We start from the raw sequence: 22,670 nt of genomic DNA, 5'->3' as shown, positions 1-22,670 counted from the left end.
ATCTCAGAAACCAAATCAATCATGTCCTGCTAATAGCACGACTAACAATCTCCAAGTTCAAATATGGAAAATGTAAACACTTAGAACTAATATTTGATACTGAGATAAACATGAGAGTGAACACCAGGGATCGATTTTAAAAAGGCATTGGAAAATATTGAAATATTGGGAAAATTACAACCAAGTGAAAGAGAGAGGGAGAAAGAGAGAGAGAGAGAGAGAGGTGCATGCTACATTGCTTTGCATGTCAGCAAGAGATGCCTATGTGACTGTTGTATTCATGTTCTATATATGTATGTGTAGGTATATATATATATATATATATATATATGGAGAGAGAGAGAGAGAGAAGGATTTATATATGTATGTATGTATCTAAGGAAATAAAGTAGATTTAGGGACCAAAAGGGAAAAATGATGACGAGCAAAAATAGGATCACACACACACACACACACACACACACACACACACACACACACAAACGCGCGCACTCACCCCACACATTAACAAGCACGACTTTACACGTGTATGCTCATGTACACACTAATGGCAATACATGAAGGACCAGACACCCCCCTGGCCTGCCACCAAACGTGAAGAAAACAAAGAAGAGGAGATGGACGGGAAATGCAGTACGATGAAAAGAGGACACCGGGCAACAACCAGTGGAAGAACCAGATGAAGAAGATAAAATGTATCAGCAGGATGGAAGAATAAGCCCAGGACAACAACAACTAAACAAGCTGCAGCTCTGAAGATGAAGTCAGAGGATACAAGGCGACGAACCCGAAGGGCAAGAGACAATGACAGAAAACACGAGAAGAGAACCCACAGACATACAGAAACATACAATAGCGAACAGCCAACTCTGAACCATTAATTAACAGACAAAAATGGACATAACCAAATACAAAGTACATTACAGACACAACACAATAAGGATGGTCTCAGTATAGACCAGTCATCCCTGATGACGGAAATGTCTGATTTCCCTTTTAAAAAAAAAAAAAAAAAAAAAAAACTGTTTCAGGATAAACCATGCATTTTTGGAACATACTGACACCACCGGTGGAGAAAAAAGAGTGGAGGAAGAAGGTTCAACATCAACACCATCCACCCTGATGACACTTTGTACCACAAGAATTGATTACCTGTGCCACATATCTGCACTTTTTTTTTTTTTTTTTTTTTTTTTTTAAGCAGATTGAGTGTTTGTTTGATGAGGTTGTGTGTCTTTATTGTGTGAAGTATGGGTTTGACAAGTAGGTTTTCTTTGCAGATGAATTGTTTGAAGTGTTCATTTGGATTATGAAATGTATTTCATTTGATGCTATGCTGGGATAAAACACACATGAACTTGTACCTTTTGTATGAGCAGTTTTGTTGTGTGGATCTTTTTTGTTATTTTGTTGTGCTTGTTGTATGGATTATGGTAATATCACAAGCACACTAAGCCAGTGAGTACATTGAATTACCACAATTACATGATTCGGCATCATGATTTAGCATTTTTTACCTATATCTGGCATAAATTTTAGTACACATACTATACAAAGCAAAAGTTTCATAGTAATTGGACCACAAACAACACCACAACAAAACTGATCTTAAAACTGGAAGGTTTTTAGTCATGTTGAGCTGATTAAAAAGTAAGTATACTAATACTTCAGTTGCAATTCTTTCCAAAAAAAATAGAAAATTCTTATTTGAATAAAATCAAATAAACTCAATATTTTTCTTTCAAACTTTGTGCAATTGTGGACATTGCCACTAAGTATGTGTGTGCCAAATTTCATGAACATATCTTGCTTAGACGTATGTGGTTGCTATGAAGATGTTCCAAAACTTTTCGGCCTTGATTTCTCAGTTCGTTACTTTCGCTACTTTAGAACTTCAAATCACAATAACTTTTCACAGAATCATCCGATTTACAAACTTTTTTTTTCGCTGTAAAGGTCATTTATTGCAGATTTATGATATACCAATAACTAAAAATCGACCTCTGGTGCAAAGCGACTCATTTCGTGGTGGAGGGTCACAAATAGTCCATTTCATGCTGCTTCAGCACACTCAACTTCAGTTTTTTCATTTGCTTTGATAATGCAAAATACTTTATTATCTCAACTAGGAAAATTCACATGTGGTGCATACCACAAAAACAATGTACGATATGAATACATAGAATACATGGAATACTTAAATTCCAAGTTGGTGTGGAACCTCACAAACAATGATCACAATCATACACATGCAATGATCAGTCTCACAGTCATTCAGTAATATGAATCCATGCATAAAAAGACATCACACACACACACACACACACACACACACACACACACACACACACACACACACACATGCACTACACTCACATGCACATCCACATGCACACACACTTTTGGATGTGATAGGTTTTGATGTGAAAATGAGTTGTTCCCAGATACTTATAGGTTTTGATGTGAAAATGAGTTGTTCCCAGATACTTGTATTAAAATGCTGACTCTTTGACTTGTGTGCTATTGATCACAAGATGAGGGAAAGAGGTTCAAATCTTAGTAGTTGTCCTTGCACCAAGAGAGAAAGATTTCAACTTGTCTTTTTGTTTTTTGTGGTTCGTCTTCTCAATAATGAATTGAAAGTTAAATTTAATGTTATCCATTGACCAAGAATTGAGCTTGATATTATGCAAATTTGACGATGATAATATATTTGATGATGACAATTGATAATGATATTAGTTTATTACTGATATATATATATATATATATATATGTGTGTGTGTGTGTGTGTGTGTATGTGTGTGCGTGCAGCAACTGATGATGACAATTGATAATGATATTACTGATCAATATGTATATGTGCAGCAACTTAATGATTCATCTGTGATCGTCACCATCCTGGAGTTACAGTGACAGGATGATAATCGATATCATTGCTATGTCATGTGTGCAGCAACTGAATGACTCTGTGTTATCACATCCTGGAGTTATGGAGACAGGATGATAACTGATATCATTGCTATGTGTGAGACAGGATGATGATTGATATCACTGCTATGTGTGAGACAGGATGATGATTGATATCATTACTATGTGTGAGACAGGATGATGATTGATATCATTGCTATGTGTGAGACAGGATGATGATTGATATCATTACTATGTGTGAGACAGGATGATGATTGATATCATTGCTGTGTGTGAGACAGGATGATGATTGATATCATTACTATGTGTGAGACAGGATGATGATTGATATCATTGCTATGTGTGAGACAGGATGATGATTGATATCATTACTATGTGTGAGACAGGATGATGATTGATATCATTGCTGTGTGTGAGACAGGATGATGATTGATATCATTGCTATGTGTGAGACAGGATGATGATGAGACAGGATGATGATTGATATCATTACTATGTGTGAGACAGGATGATGATTGATATCATTGCTATGTGTGAGACAGGATGATAACTGATATCATTGCTATGTGTGAGACAGGATGATGATTGATATCATTGCTATGTGTGCAGGAGACAGGATGATGATTGATATCATTGCTATGTGTGCAGCAACTGAATGACTCCTCGGTGATCGTCAGCGTCCTGGAGTCCTGGAGGCAGGATCCTCAGCAGAGCCTGGAGAAGCTACAGGAGTGCTATGTGTGCATCGAGAGCGAGGAGCGCGGCAAGAAGGTGTATGAGTTCCCCAACAAGTACTTCATCATGTTCATGGACAAAACCAACCTGCCATCAACTCCAGAGCAGCGCCAGTGAGTTGTTCAGCGCACTGCTTGGAATGAGAAACATGTCCAGCATTCTGCTTGAGGGCTTTTTTTGTTTGTTGGTTTTTTTGTTTTTTGTGTTTTTGTTTTTGTGGGGTTTTTTAACCATGATACACATTCTTATAATTCATATAATTCTCGAGGGGGGGTGTCTGTGTGTGTGTGTGTGTGTGCATGGGTAAGTATGTGTGTGTGTGTGTTTGTGTGTGTGTACAAATACATTTGTGTGCATCAGTGAGTATGTGTGTGTGTGTTTGTGTGTGTGTACAAATACATTTGTGTGCATCAGTGAGTATGTGTGTGTGTGTTTGTGTGTGTGTACAAATACATTTGTGTGCATCAGTATGTGTGAGTGTGTTTGTGTGTGTGTACAAATACATTTGTGTGCATCAGTGAATATGTGTGAATGTGTTCACGATGGTCCCTGAACTTAAAAAAACACACTCAGTTTAGCAACATGGGGGTGATCATAATGCCTTTCAAATGACACTGATGATGGGGCAGCCACACAAAATATGACCGTTGAGGTGATAACTGACTGAAAGAGACTGTTAAGGTGACAACAGACTGAACAGACTATTGAGGTGATGACTGACTGACTGAACAGACTGTTGAGGTGATAACTGACTGACTGAACAGACTGTTGAGGTGATGACTGACTGAACAGACTGTTGAGGTGACAACAGACTGGAAAACACCATTGAGGTGATAACTGGAACAGACTGTTGAGGTACTGACTGAACAGACTGTTGAGGTGATAACTGACTGAACAGACTGTTGAGGTGATGACTGACTGAACAGACTGTTGAGGTACTGACTGAACAGACTGTTGAGGTACTGACTGAACAGACTGTTGAGGTGATAACTGACTAACTGGAACAGACTGTTGAGGTGATAACTGACTGAACAGACTGTTGAGGTGATAACTGACTGAACAGACTGTTGAGGTACTGACTGAACAGACTGTTGAGGTGATAACTGACTAACTGGAACAGACTGTTGAGGTGATAACTGACTGAACAGACTGTTGAGGTGATGACTGACTGAACAGACTGTTGAGGTACTGACTGAACAGACTGTTGAGGTACTGACTGAACAGACTGTTGAGGTGATAACTGACTAACTGGAACAGACTGTTGAGGTGATAACTGACTGAACAGACTGTTGAGGTGATAACTGACTGAACAGACTGTTGAGGTACTGACTGAACAGACTGTTGAGGTACTGACTGAACAGACTGTTGAGGTGATGACTGACTGAACAGACTGTTGAGGTACTGACTGAACAGACTGTTGAGGTGATGACTGACTGAACAGACTGTTGAGGTGATAACTGACTGACTGAACAGACTGTTGAGGTGATAACTGACTGAACAGACTGTTGAGGTGATGACTGACTGAACAGACTGTTGAGGTGACAACAGACTGGAAAACACCATTGAGGTGATAACTGACTAACTGGAACAGACTGTTGAGGTACTGACTGAACAGACTGTTGAGGTGATAACTGACTGAACAGACTGTTGGGGTGATCACTGACTGAACAGACTGTTGAGGTGATAACTGACTGAACAGACTGTTGGGGTGATGACTGACTGAACAGACTGTTGAGGTGATAACTGACTGAACAGACTGTTGAGGTGATGACTGACTGAACAGACTGTTGAACAGACTGTTGAGGTGATGACTGACTGAACAGACTGTTGAGGTGATAACTGACTGAACAGACTGTTGAGGTGATAACTGACTGAACAGACTGTTGAGGTGATGACTGACTGAACAGACTGTTGGGGTGATCACTGACTGAACAGACTGTTGAGGTGATAACTGACTGAACAGACTGTTGAGGTACTGACTGAACAGACTGTTGAGGTGATGACTGACTGAACAGACTGTTGAGGTGATAACTGACTGACTGAACAGACTGTTGAGGTGACAACAGACTGTTGAGGTGATGACTGACTGAACAGACTGTTGAGGTGATGGCTGACTGACTGACTGACTGAACAGACTGTTGAGGTGATGGCTGACTGACTGGAAAAGACTGTTGAGGTGATGGCTGACTTACTGGAAAAGACTGTTGAGGTGATAACTGACTGGAAGAGATTGCTGAGGTGATAACTGACTGAAGAGACTGTTGAGGAGATAACTTATTGGAAGAGACAGTTGAGTTGATAACTGACTAAACAGACTGTTGAGGTGACTGAGGTGATAACTGACTGAAGAGACTGTTGAGGTGACTGAGGTGATAACTGACTGAACAGACTGTTGAGGTGACTGAGGTGATAACTGTCTGAAGAGACTGTTGAGGTGACTGAGGTGATAACTGACTGGAACAGACTGTTGAGGTGACTGAGGTGATAGCTGACTGGAACAGACTGTTGAGGTGACTGAGGTGATAACTGTCTGAAGAGACTGTTGAGGTGACTGAGGTGATAGCTGACTGGAACAGACTGTTGAGGTGACTGAGGTGATAACTGTCTGCAGGGAGGAGCGGAAGTGGCGGAAGTGGGCGGATGACCACCTGGTACACATGCTGTCCCCCAACGTGTACCGCACGCCCTCAGAAGCCCTGCAGGCCTTCCACTACTTCTCCGAGGTGGGCCAGTGGGACCAGAACTTCTCCACCCCGGAGAGACTGATGGTCATCTACACCGGGGCTGCCGTCATGTACATCCTGGGGAAGATACTGCGCAAAAAGTGAGGGGGGCTGGATGGGTGTCTGTACTGTACTGTACTGTTGACAGGTACAACCTGAAGGAGGGCATGGGGAGTCTGTGTAACACCTGTACTGTTGACAGGTACAACCTGAAGGAGGGCATGGGGAGTCTGTGTAACACCTGTACTGTTGACAGGTACAACCTGAAGGAGGGCATGGGGAGTCTGTGTAACACCTGTACTGTTGACAGGTACAACCTGAAGGAGGACGTGAGGGAGTCTCTGTAACACCTGTACTGTTGACAGGTACAACCTGAAGGAGGACGTGAGGGAGTCTCTGTAACACCTGTACTGTTGACAGGTACAACCTGAAGGAGGATGTCAGGAAGTCTCTGTAACACCTGTACTGTTGACAGGTACAACCTAAAGGAGGACGTCAGGAAGTCTCTGTAACACCTGTACTGTTGACAGGTACAACCTAAAGGAGGACGTGAGGGAGTCTCTGTAACACCTGTACTGTTGACAGGTACAACCTGAAGGAGGACGTGAGGGAGTCTCTGTAACACCTGTACTGTTGACAGGTACAACCTGAAGGAGGACGTCAGGGAGTCTCTGTAACACCTGTACTGTTGACAGGTACAACCTGAAGGAGGACGTGAGGGAGTCTCTGTAACACCTGTACTGTTGACAGGTACAACCTAAAGGAGGACGTGAGGGAGTCTCTGTAACACCTGTACTGTTGACAGGTACAACCTGAAGGAGGACGTCAGGAAGTCTCTGTAACACCTGTACTGTTGACAGGTACAACCTAAAGGAGGACGTGAGGGAGTCTCTGTAACACCTGTACTGTTGACAGGTACAACCTAAAGGAGGACGTCAGGGAGTCTCTGTAACACCTGTACTGTTGACAGGTACAACCTGAAGGAGGACGTCAGGGAGTCTCTGTAACACCTGTACTGTTGACAGGTACAACCTGAAGGAGGACGTCAGGGAGTCTCTGTAACACCTGTACTGTTGACAGGTACAACCTGAAGGAGGACGTCAGGGAGTCTCTGTAACACCTGTACTGTTGACAGGTACAACCTGAAGGAGGACGTCAGGGAGTCTCTGTAACACCTGTACTGTTGACAGGTACAACCTGAAGGAGGACGTCAGGGAGTCTCTGTAACACCTGTACTGTTGACAGGTACAACCTGAAGGAGGACGTCAGGGAGTCTCTGTAACACCTGTACTGTTGACAGGTACAACCTGAAGGAGGACGTCAGGGAGTCTCTGTAACACCTGTACTGTTGACAGGTACAACCTGAAGGAGGACGTCAGGGAGTCTCTGTAACACCTGTACTGTTGACAGGTACAACCTGAAGGAGGACGTGAGGGAGTCTCTGTAACACCTGTACTGTTGACAGGTACAACCTGAAGGAGGACGTCAGGGAGTCTCTGTAACACCTGTACTGTTGACAGGTACAACCTGAAGGAGGACGTCAGGGAGTCTCTGTAACACCTGTACTGTTGACAGGTACAACCTGAAGGAGGACGTCAGGAGTCTCTGTAACACCTGTACTGTTGACAGGTACAACCTGAAGGAGGACGTGAGGGAGTCTCTGTAACACCTGTACTGTTGACAGGTACAACCTGAAGGAGGACGTCAGGGAGTCTCTGTAACACCTGTACTGTTGACAGGTACAACCTGAAGGAGGACGTCAGGGAGTCTCTGTAACACCTGTACTGTTGACAGGTACAACCTGAAGGAGGACGTGAGGGAGTCTCTGTAACACCTGTACTGTTGACAGGTACAACCTGAAGGAGGACGTGAGGGAGTCTCTGTACGATGCCTGCAAAGAGTGGACCAAGGTGGTGGGCAGGAAGAGGAAGTTCCTGGGAGGTGACCAACCAAACCTGGCTGACCTGGTGAGTCTGACACAGTGCTGCTGTGTAATGGCCACAGCAGTTATCACAACAAATCAGTTTCTGCTGTATGTGAAACAGTTTGCATGAGTGTGCATGTGTGCGTGGTTGTTAGTGTGTGTGTGTGAGTGTGCACAATGTACGTGTGTGTGGGTGTGTGTGTTCATACTAGTGTAAAAAGCTGAAAGTTCTGAGTGTGTGGTTCGATTCTCATAGAAAGAGAGAGAGGAGCAGACAGGGGAGGATATAGGATCAACTAATCACGCACTCACTCACTTGCACTCACTCACTCTCTCCTCACATCAATAGCAGGGCCACATGGAGTGGTTTTTATAGAGTATTTACTTTACAATACAGCACACACACTAAGCAGTTCACCCTACTTAGCAAAAGCATCACACACTAAGGCAGCACACACTGCCTACTTCAAGTACTTCCTACAAGCAGCGCACAGTAAAAAGATCATCCTACACCTAAAGCAGCACCTATAAGCAGCACACAGCCCAACAGGGATTTCCTTGTTCCTCACATCACTGATCAGTCAGTCAGTTCTTCTTCTGGGAGACAGCTAAGAACTGGCTGTGCTGACTGGTTTTTTCCCTTCCCACAACATACTGTGTATACTAATGCAAGCTACAACACTCACTCCCCCAACTAGTTGAACTGAAATCACCAATCTTTGCTTGTCCTAGTGACGCTAAGTGAATGACTGACAGATTCACTGCTTAATGCCAATTCATCCAATTCAACAGATTGATCTGATTCGCTCACTTCAACCCACTTGTCTATACACATTCTATGATGACAACTTCACCCGTTTACGTCACAAAGAGATTGAGGAGACAGGACAATACAACTCTGGGCCTGTTAGCCGGCTTGATCAAAGTTTGCATTAGCATAAATTCTCCCTAGCTTATGTTCGGAAGTCCCGCCATCTACGTCAGCTGCGTTCGAGGAAGGGGAGATGGGGAACGACTTGAAAGACAGGCCGCCACACGGGATGTTCCGCTCAGCACGGGAATTGCGGCAGACGTCACATAACCGCACGTGTTTCAACGACTGGGGCGGGTGATGCGGTGTCGAGGACCAAAGGCGCCGACTAGGGAGTAGGGGTGAGGAGGGAGGGTGGCACGGGTGTCGGCGCAACCTCAAAGACTGGGCTTTGGACAGAGCGGGAAGGGAGATAAGAAGGAGGGGGGGGTGCGGGCGAAGGGGTGGGGAGGGAAGGGGGACAGGGTGTGGGTGGTGGGGGTGGCACTGCTGGCACACTATAACACTAGTTTTGTAACACTAGTTGATCAAAGCCGCAGAATGAGGTGATCTGTATAATGGCAGACTCAAAACCAGAAGTGTGAGTCAGTGGAGTATCACCGGTGCTGAATAGATTCAAAAACAAATCGGTGAATCATCCTTAATTGTTTCAAGGCAGTGTGTGATGTGCTGAATTCTGTATTTTGCTTGTTCACACTCAGTGTTTGGTGTGCTGAATTCTATACCATGCTTGTTTGCAGGCAGTCTATGGCATGCTGAATTCTATACAGTGCTATGTTGCAGGCAGTCTATGGCATGCTGAACTCTATACTGTGCTATGTTGCAGGCACTCTGTGGCATGCTGAACTCTATACTGTGCTATGTTGCAGGCAGTCTATGGCATGCTGAATTCTATACAGTGCTATGTTGCAGGCAGTCTATGGCATGCTGAATTCTATACAGTGCTATGTTGCAGGCAGTCTATGGCATGCTGAATTCTATACAGTGCTATGTTGCAGGCACTCTGTGGCATGCTGAATTCTATACAGTGCTATGTTGCAGGCAGTCTATGGCATGCTGAATTCTATACAGTGCTATGTTGCAGGCAGTCTATGGCATGCTGAACTCTATACTGTGCTATGTTGCAGGCACTCTGTGGCATGCTGAATTCTATACAGTGCTATGTTGCAGGTGGCCTATGGCATGCTGAACTCTATACTGTGCTATGTTGCAGGCGGTCTATGGCATGCTGAATTCTATACAGTGCTATGTTGCAGGCATTCTATGGCATGCTGAATTCTATACAGTGCTATGTTGCAGGCAGTCTATGGCATGCTGAATTCTATACAGTGCTATGTTGCAGGCAGTCTATGGCATGCTGAATTCTATACTGTGCTATGTTGCAGGCAGTCTATGGCATGCTGAATTCTATACAGTGCTATGTTGCAGGCAGTCTGTGGCATGCTGAATTCTATACAGTGCTATGTTGCAGGCATTCTATGGCATGCTGAATTCTATACAGTGCTATGTTGCAGGCAGTCTATGGCATGCTGAATTCTATACAGTGCTATGTTGCAGGCAGTCTGTGGCATGCTGAATTCTATACAGTGCTATGTTGCAGGCATTCTATGGCATGCTGAATTCTATACAGTGCTATGTTGCAGGCAGTCTATGGCATGCTGAATTCTATACAGTGCTATGTTGCAGGCAGTCTGTGGCATGCTGAATTCTATACAGTGCTATGTTCCAGGTGGTCTATGGCATGCTGAATTCTATACAGTTTCAGTTTCAGTTTCAGTAGCTCAAGGAGGCATCACTGCGTTCGGACAAAACCATATACGCTACACCACATCTGCCAAGCCAAGCAGATGCCTGACCAGCAGCGTAACCCAACGCGCTTAGTCAGGCCTTGAGAAAAAACAAAACAAAAAAAACAAACAAACACAAAAAAAAATAATGGGGGAATAAATAATAGATAAGCTTGCATAAATAAATAAATAAATAAATAAATAATAATTATAATATAGAAAAAGGTAGTAGTAATAATATTAGTAATACTAATAAAATGATAATAATAAAACATAAATAAATAAATAAATAAGACAACAATGGTGATAAATAAGCGAATAAATGTAAAACATGAAGACACACATTCACACATACACCCACACATGCATAATAGAAATGCACCAAACATGCAGTTTCACAGATATGAAAGCACAGTCAAATACATATAAACGTACATGAGCTCCAACACACACACACACACACACAATACCTTGCACCTCCTCTACACCCCTCCTCCACACACTCATTTCTAGTCTGAGTATCGCAGCTTCCACGACACACACACACACACACACACACAAACACACACTCACAGAGATGAACACTTACTTGTACAAGCACATATGAAAGCACAGTCAAATACATATAAACGTACATGAGCTCCAACACACACACACACACACACACACACATTACCTTGCACCTCCTCTACCCACTCCTCCACGCACTCATTTCTAGTCTACGTATCGCAGCTTCCATGGCACACACACACACACACACACACACACACAAACACATACTCACAGAGATGAACACTTACTTGTACAAGCACACACACATACGCCCATATCTCCCACCCCCAACCCCACACACGTACATACAAAGATATATATATATACGTTCCAATATCCTGTTGCTCCCACAGTGTAGGCATGCATACACTCACATACCTCATCCTCTATCCCACCTCCCCCCGCACTCCCACCTCCCCTCACACACACACACACACACACACACACACACACACACGGACATATCTCTCCTGACACTTGTGTACACTTTCACTCTCGCGCATTCACAAACGCACTCAAAAGAACAGACCCGCACATACACACAAACACACACATACACACATGCACAGAGGCTGCCACTGACTGGCCGCAAGAGGGATGGGAAAGGATCTCTGATGCCAAGAACGTGGCGTCTAGTGTGTTGCTCAGTTTATTGTATTTGGAAAGGCCCACAGAGACTCTGTTCCGTTTTGAAGAAATTTGCGCAATGTTGGGTTGGAAATGATGCCGATATTTGTTTGATTTGCAAAGCATCGTGCTCTACCTTTCATGTTAGACTTGCGGCCGCTCCCTCTCTCTGCTTCTATTTCTTTGAGGCGATCGATGGTGTGATGGCCTTGTACCTGTTCTTTTTGGTATTCTTTGACTTTTCTGAGGATTTCCGATTTTCCTAGATGTAGGCCGCTCGTTGGTGTTGCGCTACCAGCAAGTCTGTCAGCTCGCTCATTTCCCTTAACACCTGCATGTCCCGGGCAGTATGACCATGTGAGTTTTTTAATCTGAAAGTTGCGCATTGCGTTATGCCACTCTGGGCTTCCCATTCCGTTTTCAATTTTCTGTATGAGGTTCATTGAGTCGGTTAGAATCATGGCATGTTGGTTTCCAGGCGTATGGATGGACGATAGCCACTGGAGGGCATGTGTCACAGCTTCAACTTCCATCGTTAGGCTGGAGGTTGTGACTTTGTAGGCAGCATTCTCTTCCCAAATTGTTTTTCCATTTTGTTTCGCAGTGAATCCCCAACCAGACTGGTCTTTGGTGACTGAGCCATCTGTGTATATGATGATGTCCTCTTCTTTACTGTTTTCTTCTATAAGCTTCTATAAGTAGCTTCACTTCCGCATCAGTTTTGCCCTCTGGCCATTCCCGACAATGTCTTCCTAGAGTGGGTGAAATGACTGTGTTGAATAGATGGTTGAGGTTTTCGGGGGTTTTCTCCCATTCTTTTGTTTCTTTCAGGTCTTGTAGTCGGCATACTAGCTGGATTGTGTCTTCTGCTTACCCCATCCATGATCTTCCTCATCCTAGACGGCTGCCTTTTGGTTCTTTGACTGCGTCATGCAGTGGGTTTTGAGGGTTTTCTAACGCTTTGAAGTAGGTCTTGACCTGTTCTAACTTGTGTCTGGCCTGCACTGAAGGAAGGTCAAGCAGGTATCGCATGGTTTCTGTGGGCGTGTCTTTTGTTGTTCCAAGGATCAGCCTCATAGCTTCATTTTGGACTCTTTCGAATATAAGGAGGTTGCTTTGAGACGGTGTTGTTAGCCCAAGTGCGTAGTCGATCACACTGAGGATGAGTGATTGGTATAGCAGGAAGAGGTGGCGTTGTTCAATTCCTTTGGTTGCCATTGCTTTTAAGACTGAAAGGCCCTTTTTGCATTTGAGAACAGTATTTTCCGTATGTTTTCTGAAGGTCAGCATCCTGTCGAAGTGTATTCCTAGGTAGCGTAGGCATTCAGTTTTCTCAATTTGAATCCCATCGAATGACACAGAAGGTGGTGATTTGCTCGCAGTTTTGTTGTTGAGGGTGCACAGCAACGTTTGGGCTTTCGCTGGATTGATGGAAGATCCTGTGTCTTTGCACCATTGAGCAATATTGTTTAGTTGTTTCTGGACGGCTTTAGTTCTTTCCTGAGCATTTTTCGAAGTTTTGAAGACCAGGCCATCATCCGCAAGGGTAAGCACCCGAGCAATTCGATTGTTGTTTAAGTCTGCAAGGCCCTTCGTGTAGACATTGTAGAGGACAGGAGAGAACAGAGACCCTTGTGGCAGTCCCATGGATAGTTTAGAAGGTGCAGACATCCAATCTCCGAGGCGTAGGACGACGGTTCTTTCCTGAAGCGCTGCTGCTATCCATCTTGTCAGTGTCAAACTTACTCCATACCTTAGTAGCAGCTCCATGAGGTGCGCAAACTGGACTTTATTGTAGGCATCTTCAAGGTCAATTGCTACTGCTAGTGTTTCTTCTTTTCTTTGAAATCCTTCATACACCTCATATGCAAAAGCAGCTGCATTTTCCCATGTGGACTTGCCTGTTCTGTAACCACCTTGATTTGAAGGGAGAATGTGCCTGTGTTCAAGATCCCTTGCAAGTTTCCTGGCTATCATGCGTTCCATGAGCTTTCCAGCAATGTTTTGCATGGTTAGGATCCGGTAGCCGCTTACCTGACGATGGTCCTTTCCTGGTTTTGGTATGGGTTTTATTCTATACAGTGCTATGTTGCAGGTGGTCTATAGCATGCTGAATTCTATACAGAGCTATATGCAGGCGGACTATGGTGTGCTGAATTCTATACAGTGCTATGTTGCAGGCGGACTATGGTGTGCTGAATTCTATACAGTGCTTGGTTGCAGGCGGTCCATGGCATGCTGAATTCTATACAGTGCTATGTTGCAGGCAGTCTGTGGTGTGCTGAACTCTATACTGTGCTATGTTGCAAGCAGTCTATGGCATGCTGAACTCTATACTGTGCTATGTTGCAAGCAGTCTATGGCATGCTGAACTCTATACTGTGCTATGTTGCAAGCAGTCTATGGCATGCTGAACTCTATACTGTGCTATGTTGCAGGCGGTCTATGGCGTGCTGAACTCTATAGAAGGCTGCCAGGCGTTTCAGGAGGCGCAGGCCAACACCAACATTGGCAGCTGGTACAAGAACATGCAGAGGGCAGTGCTGGCTCACGAGGGCGCTCACCCTCTCAACAAGGTCACAGCCGCTGCCAAAAACTGACCTCCACCTTGTGTAACCTTTGACACCTCTACAGAATGTAGTTTTCAACATGTGCCCAGTATTCAGCCTGGAGTCCTGATGTGTGAATTCATGTGTCACTGATCACAGTGTTGATGTCACTTTTCTTGTCTGCTCACATTGTGGAATAAAAAAATTAAAAAAACCAACAGGACTGAGATGAAATGTGGCTGGAGAAAAAAAAAAGGAATTAGAAAAGCAAAACAAGCATTTTGCTGGTGGAGCATAGCGCACTGTTTGCTGTGAGAGTCACTTCAGTATGAAGATACTTTGAACAGAATGCTAGGTGTGCTTAAATATTAACTGTTGACCTACTGGAAATATGAATGTAATAACTATGTGTGCTTAATGCTCTATATGACTATGGTATTGGATATCAGCTTAAGAAATTGCTTTTGTGAATGTCAAAAACTTGTAGCCATTGACAGGCCATAAAGAGGATGTGTTATCATGAAAGCTAGATGTTGCTGTTGACAGATTTGTGCACTGTACCATCAGAAGGTAGAATTATGCACTGCTGTGTAACATCTGCAAATAATACTGATTGTGATCTCTAATGTTAACAGTCGTCGCAAACTTTTATGGGTGGGTGGGTTGTTATCTGTAATGCTAACAGTCATCACAAACTCTTTTTGGAGGGGGAATTGAGGGGGGGGAGGGTGCGGAATGTAATCTTTCAGTTAACAGTCTTCATCATAAACCTTGGGCGAAGTGGAAGGTGAAGAGAGTGTGACGTCACTCATGGTCCTCATTTGTGTGTTCTTTGTTTCAGACAGTTAGTGTTCTTTGTTTCAGAAAGTTAGGTGCACATGGTAGTCTGGGTTCTTTTCTTTTGTAATTGATATGAATATTTTAAAACCCCTGTTCAGACATTCACGTGTTAAGGAATTCATTTTAAAATAATCAGTTTGTTTATGGATTTTGTTGTTTCATTGTTTTATCATTTTCTCTAAAAACAAAGACAGTGGGGAAAAAAAGCAGAAATTTATTCACTCGTATCATGTGTTCTGGTTCAGTCATCTGAATCAGGATTCTGAACTTCAAAATCTTCAGCTGTCCAGTAAAGATTGTACTGCCCTTATGTTAATTTTAATGCATTGTGTGTTTGAATTTATTCATATATGTTGATGTTATTGATGTGTGCGTGAGGATTTGTTGATACAGAGTGCTGATGCTTGACAATAACCTGCATTAAAAACAAAACAACCACCTGATGATAAGCAAGGTTTGACAGGCAACTGGTTGAGTAGTGAAGACATGATTTTACCAAGTGTGGCATCTGTCAGTTTTCCACAGTATAGGCTATAATTATATCTAACATGTTATGGAGATATATTTTTTGTTTGTTTTACGTTATTTTACTCTATGCATGACTTCTTATTTATGAGATCTGTGCATATCTTGTGCATCTTGTCATGAACAAAGTTCTTAACACAATATGTTTTAATTACACATACTTAACCATGACCCACTAGTGCAGACTCCGGCAGGGATCTGATTCCTGTCCTGTACAAACTACTACTAGGGTACACTTCTGACTTGCTCCACCCAAAGTCCATCTCTTCCACTCCTCACTGGTAGCAGAAGGCCTGGGTAATAATTGTTTTCCTCTTTACTCAGGAGAAAAGGCATATTGATGAGGGCGGATGCGTCTCACAAAGAGAGCATCGACTTCTCAAACAATTGGCGTTGGAAAGCACTTTCTGCACTTGGTCTTCCCTGCCTGACCCTTTCAGCCTCAACACACAACCACTGCTGTGGTTACAGATGGCCATTCCTTCTCAAGCACTGTCTTTCCAATGAGACACTTCCAGGGGTTTCTAGTCTAGGCAGGCTATCCCATCATGGAGCCCCAGCCTTCAGTCAAGGGCCTGTCAGAGGATGACTTTGTTGTCACTTTGGAAGCAAGCACCATGTCTTTCAGGCACACGGTTGCCCCACAAGACCCTGTCACATCCATCCAGCTTCCTTTCATTTCAGCAGAACCTGCATGGTGGACACCTTCATCCCTCAAGCACACAGCAGCTGTTTCCTGATTTACCCATGCTGATTGGTGTCCTCCTAGGACCAGTATATGATAATCAGTTGTGTATGACAATGACCATCAAATGAGACAACCCAAAAGGGTACATGTTTCCTTGCTTTTCCTTGCTCTCAGTAAAGTGTGGTTTCAACACACTGACCTGATTCTCTTTGCGCTACATTTATCAGCACAGCTGTGGTCCACAGACCTCTCCCACAATACAGCTGTGGGCCTCAGTCTTCTTTGCCCGCACCAACATCCTTAGGTGACGCAGTACACTCTATCTCCGAGCCCCATTGCCCCTGGCGAGTGGTGTCGCCAACTCACCCTCTCAAACTCAGACCCCTTAGCACTCGCCCCCTCAGCCAGAGCTCACAGAGTCAGAGCATGGTCCTCTTCCCTTGCCTTTGCCCACTCAGCATGGCTACAAGACATGGAGGCTGCTTGCTGGAAAAACCCTGCTACCTTCATTGATTTCTACTTGAGGGATGTCTTTTGCTGAAGGGATGATGGCTCAAGAGGCGTTGCCTCTGCGGTGGTCGCACAACAGGCCATGGCAGCGCACTGACAATAGAACAGATGAGCCCTCTACCTTGTGCCATTCTGCACAAGGGGGTCACAGTGAAGTATGTGTAATTAAAAGGAAATTTTCATCCTAAAATTTCGTTTAAGTAACATACTTACTGTGACCCACATTTAGGACCCTCCCGTTCCTCCCCGCTTTCTGTTCTCCCTGCACACTGCACTGGTTGCGCCGAATTGCTGTCAAAAGAGGGCGCTAGTCAGGGATGCAAAGGGGAGGTAAACTACTTCGGGAGGTTGTCGGCCGTAACTACTTTCGTTTTCTCCTCTTAGGTGGGTAGTAGTTTGCACAGGACAGGAATCAGACCCCTGCTGGAGTCTGCACTAGTGGGTCATGGGTAAGTATGTTACTTAAACGTAATTTTAGGAAGAAAATTTCCTTTTATACATATCCATATTTCTGCAACTGATGCCAATATTTGGATTATGTTTCTGTCTTGCATTTGTTTTGTAGGTGCAGAGTGCAGTTTTTCTTCCATTGTAGCGGGGGAGTGTGTGCATTATTTCTACACAGGTATTACTAGGAGACTGCTTGAAAGAGAAGCACAGAAGTCCAGCATTGAGGTGTACCAACAGAAAACAGTCATGTCTTGTGCTCTTGTGTAGCGTCAATTACAAAATACATATGAGATGTATTTACAGTGTCTTCAAAGCTCTTTCTGTTTGTGTTCCCCTTCCTCTGTCCATGATCTGTTCATGAAAAACAAAAACAAAATAAAAACAAAAGAGAGAAAGAGAAATTCTGAAAGGGAAAGGAGTATTCAGCGTGTGTGTGTGAATACTTGGCTTGGAACAAATTTCTTGGGAAGCATTTTTCCATTATTTGGTGCGTGCTCTGTGTGTACATATGTATGTGATGTAATGTGTGCGTGTGCACACATGCGCGTGTATGTGTATACATGCGTGCGTACATGTATGTGTGGGTGTGTAAGTTTATGTAAGTCTTGCCATGCGTTATGGGTGGAAACAGCCCCACAGACACCCAAACCTTATGACTCTAGGAAAAAGGCCCACAGACACCCAAACCTTATGACTCCAGGAAAAAGGCCCACAGACACCCAAACCTCATGACTCCAGGAAACAGCCCCACAGACACCCAAACCTCAGGACTCCAGGAAACAGCCCCACAGACACCCAAACCTCAGGACTCTAGGAAAAAGGCCCACAGACACCCAAACCTCAGGACTCCAGGAAAAAGGCCCACAGACACCCAAACCTCAGGACTCCAGGAAACAGCCCCACAGACACCCAAACCTCAGGACTCTAGGAAAAAGGCCCACAGACACCCAAACCTCAGGACTCCAGGAAAAAGGCCCACAGACACCCAAACCTCAGGACTCCAGGAAACAGCCCCACAGACACCCAAACCTCAGGACTCTAGGAAAAAGGCCCACAGACACCCAAACCTCAGGACTCCAGGAAACAGCCCCACAGACACCCAAACCTCATGACTCCAGGAAAAAGGCCCACAGACACCCAAACCTCAGGACTCTAGGAAAAAGGCCCACAGACACCCAAACCTCAGGACTCTAGGAAAAAGGCCCACAGACACCCAAACCTCAGGACTCTAGGAAAAAGGCCCACAGACACCCAAACCTCAGGACTCCAGGAAAAAGGCCCACAGACACCCAAACCTCAGGACTCCAGGAAAAAGGCCCACAGACACCCAAACCTTATGACTCCAGGAAAAAGGCCCACAGACACCCAAACCTTATGACTCTAGGAAAAAGGCCCACAGACACCCAAACCTTATGACTCTAGGAAAAAGGCCCACAGACACCCAAACCTTATGACTCCAGGAAACAGCCCCACAGACACCCAAACCTCAGGACTCCAGGAAAAAAGGCTCACAGACACCCAAACCTCATGACTCTAGGAAAAAGGCCCACAGACACCCAAACCTCAGAACTCTAGGAAAAAGGCCCACAAACACCCAAACCTCAGGACTCCAGGAAAAAGGCCCACAGACACCCAAACATTATGACTCCAGGAAAAAGGCCCACAAACACCCAAACATTCTGACTCCAGGAAAAAGGCCCACAGACACCCAAACATTATGACTCCAGGAAAAAGGCCCACAGACACCCAAACCTCAGAACTCTAGGAAAAAGGCCCACAAACACCCAAACATTATGACTCCAGGAAAAAGGCCCACAGACACCCAAACATTATGACTCCAGGAAAAAGGCCCACAGACACCCAATCCTCATGACTCCAGGAAAAAGGCCCACAGACACCCAATCCTCATGACTCCAGGCCTCATGACTCCAGGAAGATGACTACAAGATCAGCACTCTATGCTACAAATGTATTCACAAATCAGCCCCTTCCTATCTCTGTGGCTGCCTTCACCTCTACACTCCATCTCGCTCACTACGATCAGCTTCGGATCCACTCCACTTACACATACCCAGATTCAAACTCTGGACTGTTGGCCACCGTTCTTTCTCTGTCTCTGGACCTTGCAATTGGAATGAACTTCCTCTTTCGCTTCGTCAAGTCTCCACACTCAGCTCTTTCAAGTCTGGCCTTAAAACCCACCTCTTCCCAAAATAGCCTCCCTTCCCTGCCTCTTCCTTGTCTTTTTAGTTTTTTTCAGTTTTAGAGTTATGCTTGTGTGAGAATGACTGGTGCGAAAGCGCTTTGATTTGTTTATGCACAAGATTTAGCGCTATATAAGTACCATTATTATTATTATTATTTAAAAGGCCCACAGACACCCAAACCTCATGCCTCCAGGAAAAAGGCCCACAGACACCCAAACCATCATGACTCCAAGGGCTGTATTCAAGAGAACATCATGCCTGAGTGTAAATGTACCTGCGGCTTATCTGCCTGAGGCAAGGCAAATTGCCCGAGGGTAAGCAATATCCAGTATTCATGAACACAAGAGTCTACCCGCATACCTACCCGAAGGCAATGTACCCTTACTACCTGCCAAGGGTGACTGCCCACGAAGCAGAGGTAAATATGGCGGATCCTTTTGCAGCATTTTTCTTTCTTTTCTTTTTTTTTAAAGGGAAAAGAGGCGTCTTTACGGATAGCACGTGTTTTGCAAACTCTCTTGACAATGTTCTGAGCTGTGGTGCGATGAGAAGTGAAACTGAGAGCATGCGCAGACAGGAATCTTGGGATTTTAAAAAGAAGACAATGGGTTAGCTGTCTGAGTGAACCGTGTGTGTCTTGAATACAAAGATAACTTATCCTTCAAGGAAAACTGTACCCGTGGGTCCCAACCATGTCAAAGCTAATTTACCTGAAGGCAAAATGAATTTTGTCTTGAATACGGCCCCAGGAGTTGCTTGGCTCCAAGCAGCTCTGTAGTGTCACATTACTGGGCCTTCCTGGCTAACTTCAAGGTCTTTGTGGGCATTACAGTATGTGTTAAAAAAAACAACAACATCTCACTATGCTTTGCATGTCTAGGCAGATCCATTCTCTACACAAATGTCTGTCTATTTTGACTTAAAAAACATGTAGAAAGTATGGGTCTTTTTCAATCCTTGCAGTTGTCGTCAGAAAGGCATACTGTGTTGCTGGTGTGAAGAATGCCTTTGATCCAGAAGACAAGGTATATTAAAACTAATACACATACTCAAAATGACAGCACATGTATGCGCTTGCTTCGTTCAAAACACAGATATGCATACATGATCGTGCATACGTAAAGACCAATACACAAAATTGTGCACCTATACATGCAGGCACATATACGCAGATACACACTGCATGCGCAAACTCGCACATGCGCTTCTCTGAGCGTCTGCAAGCTTGTGGAATCCATTACACGTGCACACGCTTGCACCCAAACACATGCACTTCCACATACACGCACACTGACTGGTGCAAATCTATGCTTGCACAGGGGTAATCTTGAAGGTGACAAGATGATGCCAGCTTTGTTTGTGGCATACACTGACTGTGGCGACATCAAAGGAATGGTTGAAGTGCAGTCAAGAGCGTGCGTTTTTGACTCTTGCGGGATGAAGACAAGAAATTGCCAAGCTCTTCTCAGGTGTGTCGCCTCCTGGCAATCTAACCTGCATAGTTCCCTGTGGACCGCTGGCATTTTGACTGTGACGGACAAACCCAGTTGTGTATGGGGAACTCAAAATGGGCAAAATGTGTGTGATGCCACAGAAATGCAAATGATGGCAAGGGAAAAAAAGAAGAAAAACCAGGCTGGGAAGAGAGGCTGAACAAGTTGACACCATTGTGCTGCCAGCTACAGACAGGTGAGGTCATCTACAGACAGGTGAGGTCATGGATCTAGCACTGTGGATGAACAAGTTGACACCATTGTGCTGCCAGCTACAGACAGGTGAGCTCATCTACAGACAGGTTAGGTCATGGATCTAGCACTGTGGATGAACAAGTTGACACCACTGTGCTGCCAGCTACAGACAGGTGAGGTCATGGATCTAGCACTGTGGATGAACAAGTTGACACCACTGTGCTGCCAGCTACAGAAAGGTTAGGTCATGGATCTAGCACTGTGGATGAACAAGTTGACACCACTGTGCTGCCAGCTACAGACAGGTGAGGTCATGGATCTAGCACTGTGGATGAACAAGTTGACACCACTGTGCTGCCAGCTACAGACAGGTTAGATCATGGATCTAGCACTGTGGATCACCAGGTGTTTGTTGTCACCACTGTCTTCCTGTCACTGTGCTGCCAGCTGCAGACAGGTTAGGTCATGGATCTAGCACTGTGGATGAACAAGTTGACACCATTGTGCTGCCAGCTACAGACAGGTGAGGTCATCTACAGACAGGTGAGGTCATGGATCTAGCACTGTGGATGAACAAGTTGACACCACTGTGCTGCCAGCTACAGACAGGTTAGGTCATGGATCTAGCACTGTGGATCACCAGGTGATTGTTGTCGCCACTGTCTTCCTGTTGCTTTCTTTGTCACCTTCACTTGCATGACACAACACTCAAGTTCTTTCACGTGCTCAAATCCTTGTCGGCTTGTGTATGTATGTGTGTTGATCTGTGAACATATGCAGTCACGTGTGTGTTGTGTGCACAGGTGCTTGTGCATGCATGTTTGAGTGCACGGCATGTCTGTCTGAGTGCACATGTCTGTGTGTTTATGTGTGCCTGTGTCTGGTTGTGTGAGTGTGTAGGCAAGCACATGTGTAGGTGCACATGCATTGGTATGCATTAGTGTGTGTGAATCTGAATGTGAACGTGTGTGTGTACACACATGCATTTGTGTGTGTGTGTGTGTGTGTGTGTGTGTGTGTGTGTGTGTGTGTGTGTGTGTGTGTGTGCATGAGTGTTTGTTTGCTGAACAAAGGCCATTTTTATCTCTTCTTTTTTTTTCATTTTTGATTCTAATTCAACTGT

At 44.5% G+C, this 22,670-nt stretch overlaps 1 protein-coding gene across 1 annotated transcript in view; it reads left to right on the top strand.

Annotated features, from left to right (window-relative positions):
- LOC143275978 (prostaglandin E synthase 2-like) overlaps window positions 1–18,077 on the top strand; it is a 28,298-nt gene extending 10,221 nt beyond the window's left edge. The window contains exons 3-6 of the mRNA XM_076580337.1: window positions 3,580–3,779; window positions 6,278–6,490; window positions 8,239–8,356; window positions 14,529–18,077. Of these exons, the coding sequence (XP_076436452.1) occupies window positions 3,580–3,779; window positions 6,278–6,490; window positions 8,239–8,356; window positions 14,529–14,690 (693 nt within the window). The 3' untranslated portion in view covers window positions 14,691–18,077. The remainder of the gene's footprint in view (window positions 1–3,579; window positions 3,780–6,277; window positions 6,491–8,238; window positions 8,357–14,528) is intronic.
- The last annotated feature ends 4,593 nt before the right edge of the window (window positions 18,078–22,670 follow it).

Source organism: Babylonia areolata, chromosome 31 (assembly GCF_041734735.1).
Source record: "Babylonia areolata isolate BAREFJ2019XMU chromosome 31, ASM4173473v1, whole genome shotgun sequence".
NCBI lineage: Eukaryota > Metazoa > Mollusca > Gastropoda > Neogastropoda > Buccinidae > Babylonia > Babylonia areolata.
Note: the sequence above shows the minus strand (reverse complement) of the source record. Positions and strands in the feature narration are given on the sequence as shown.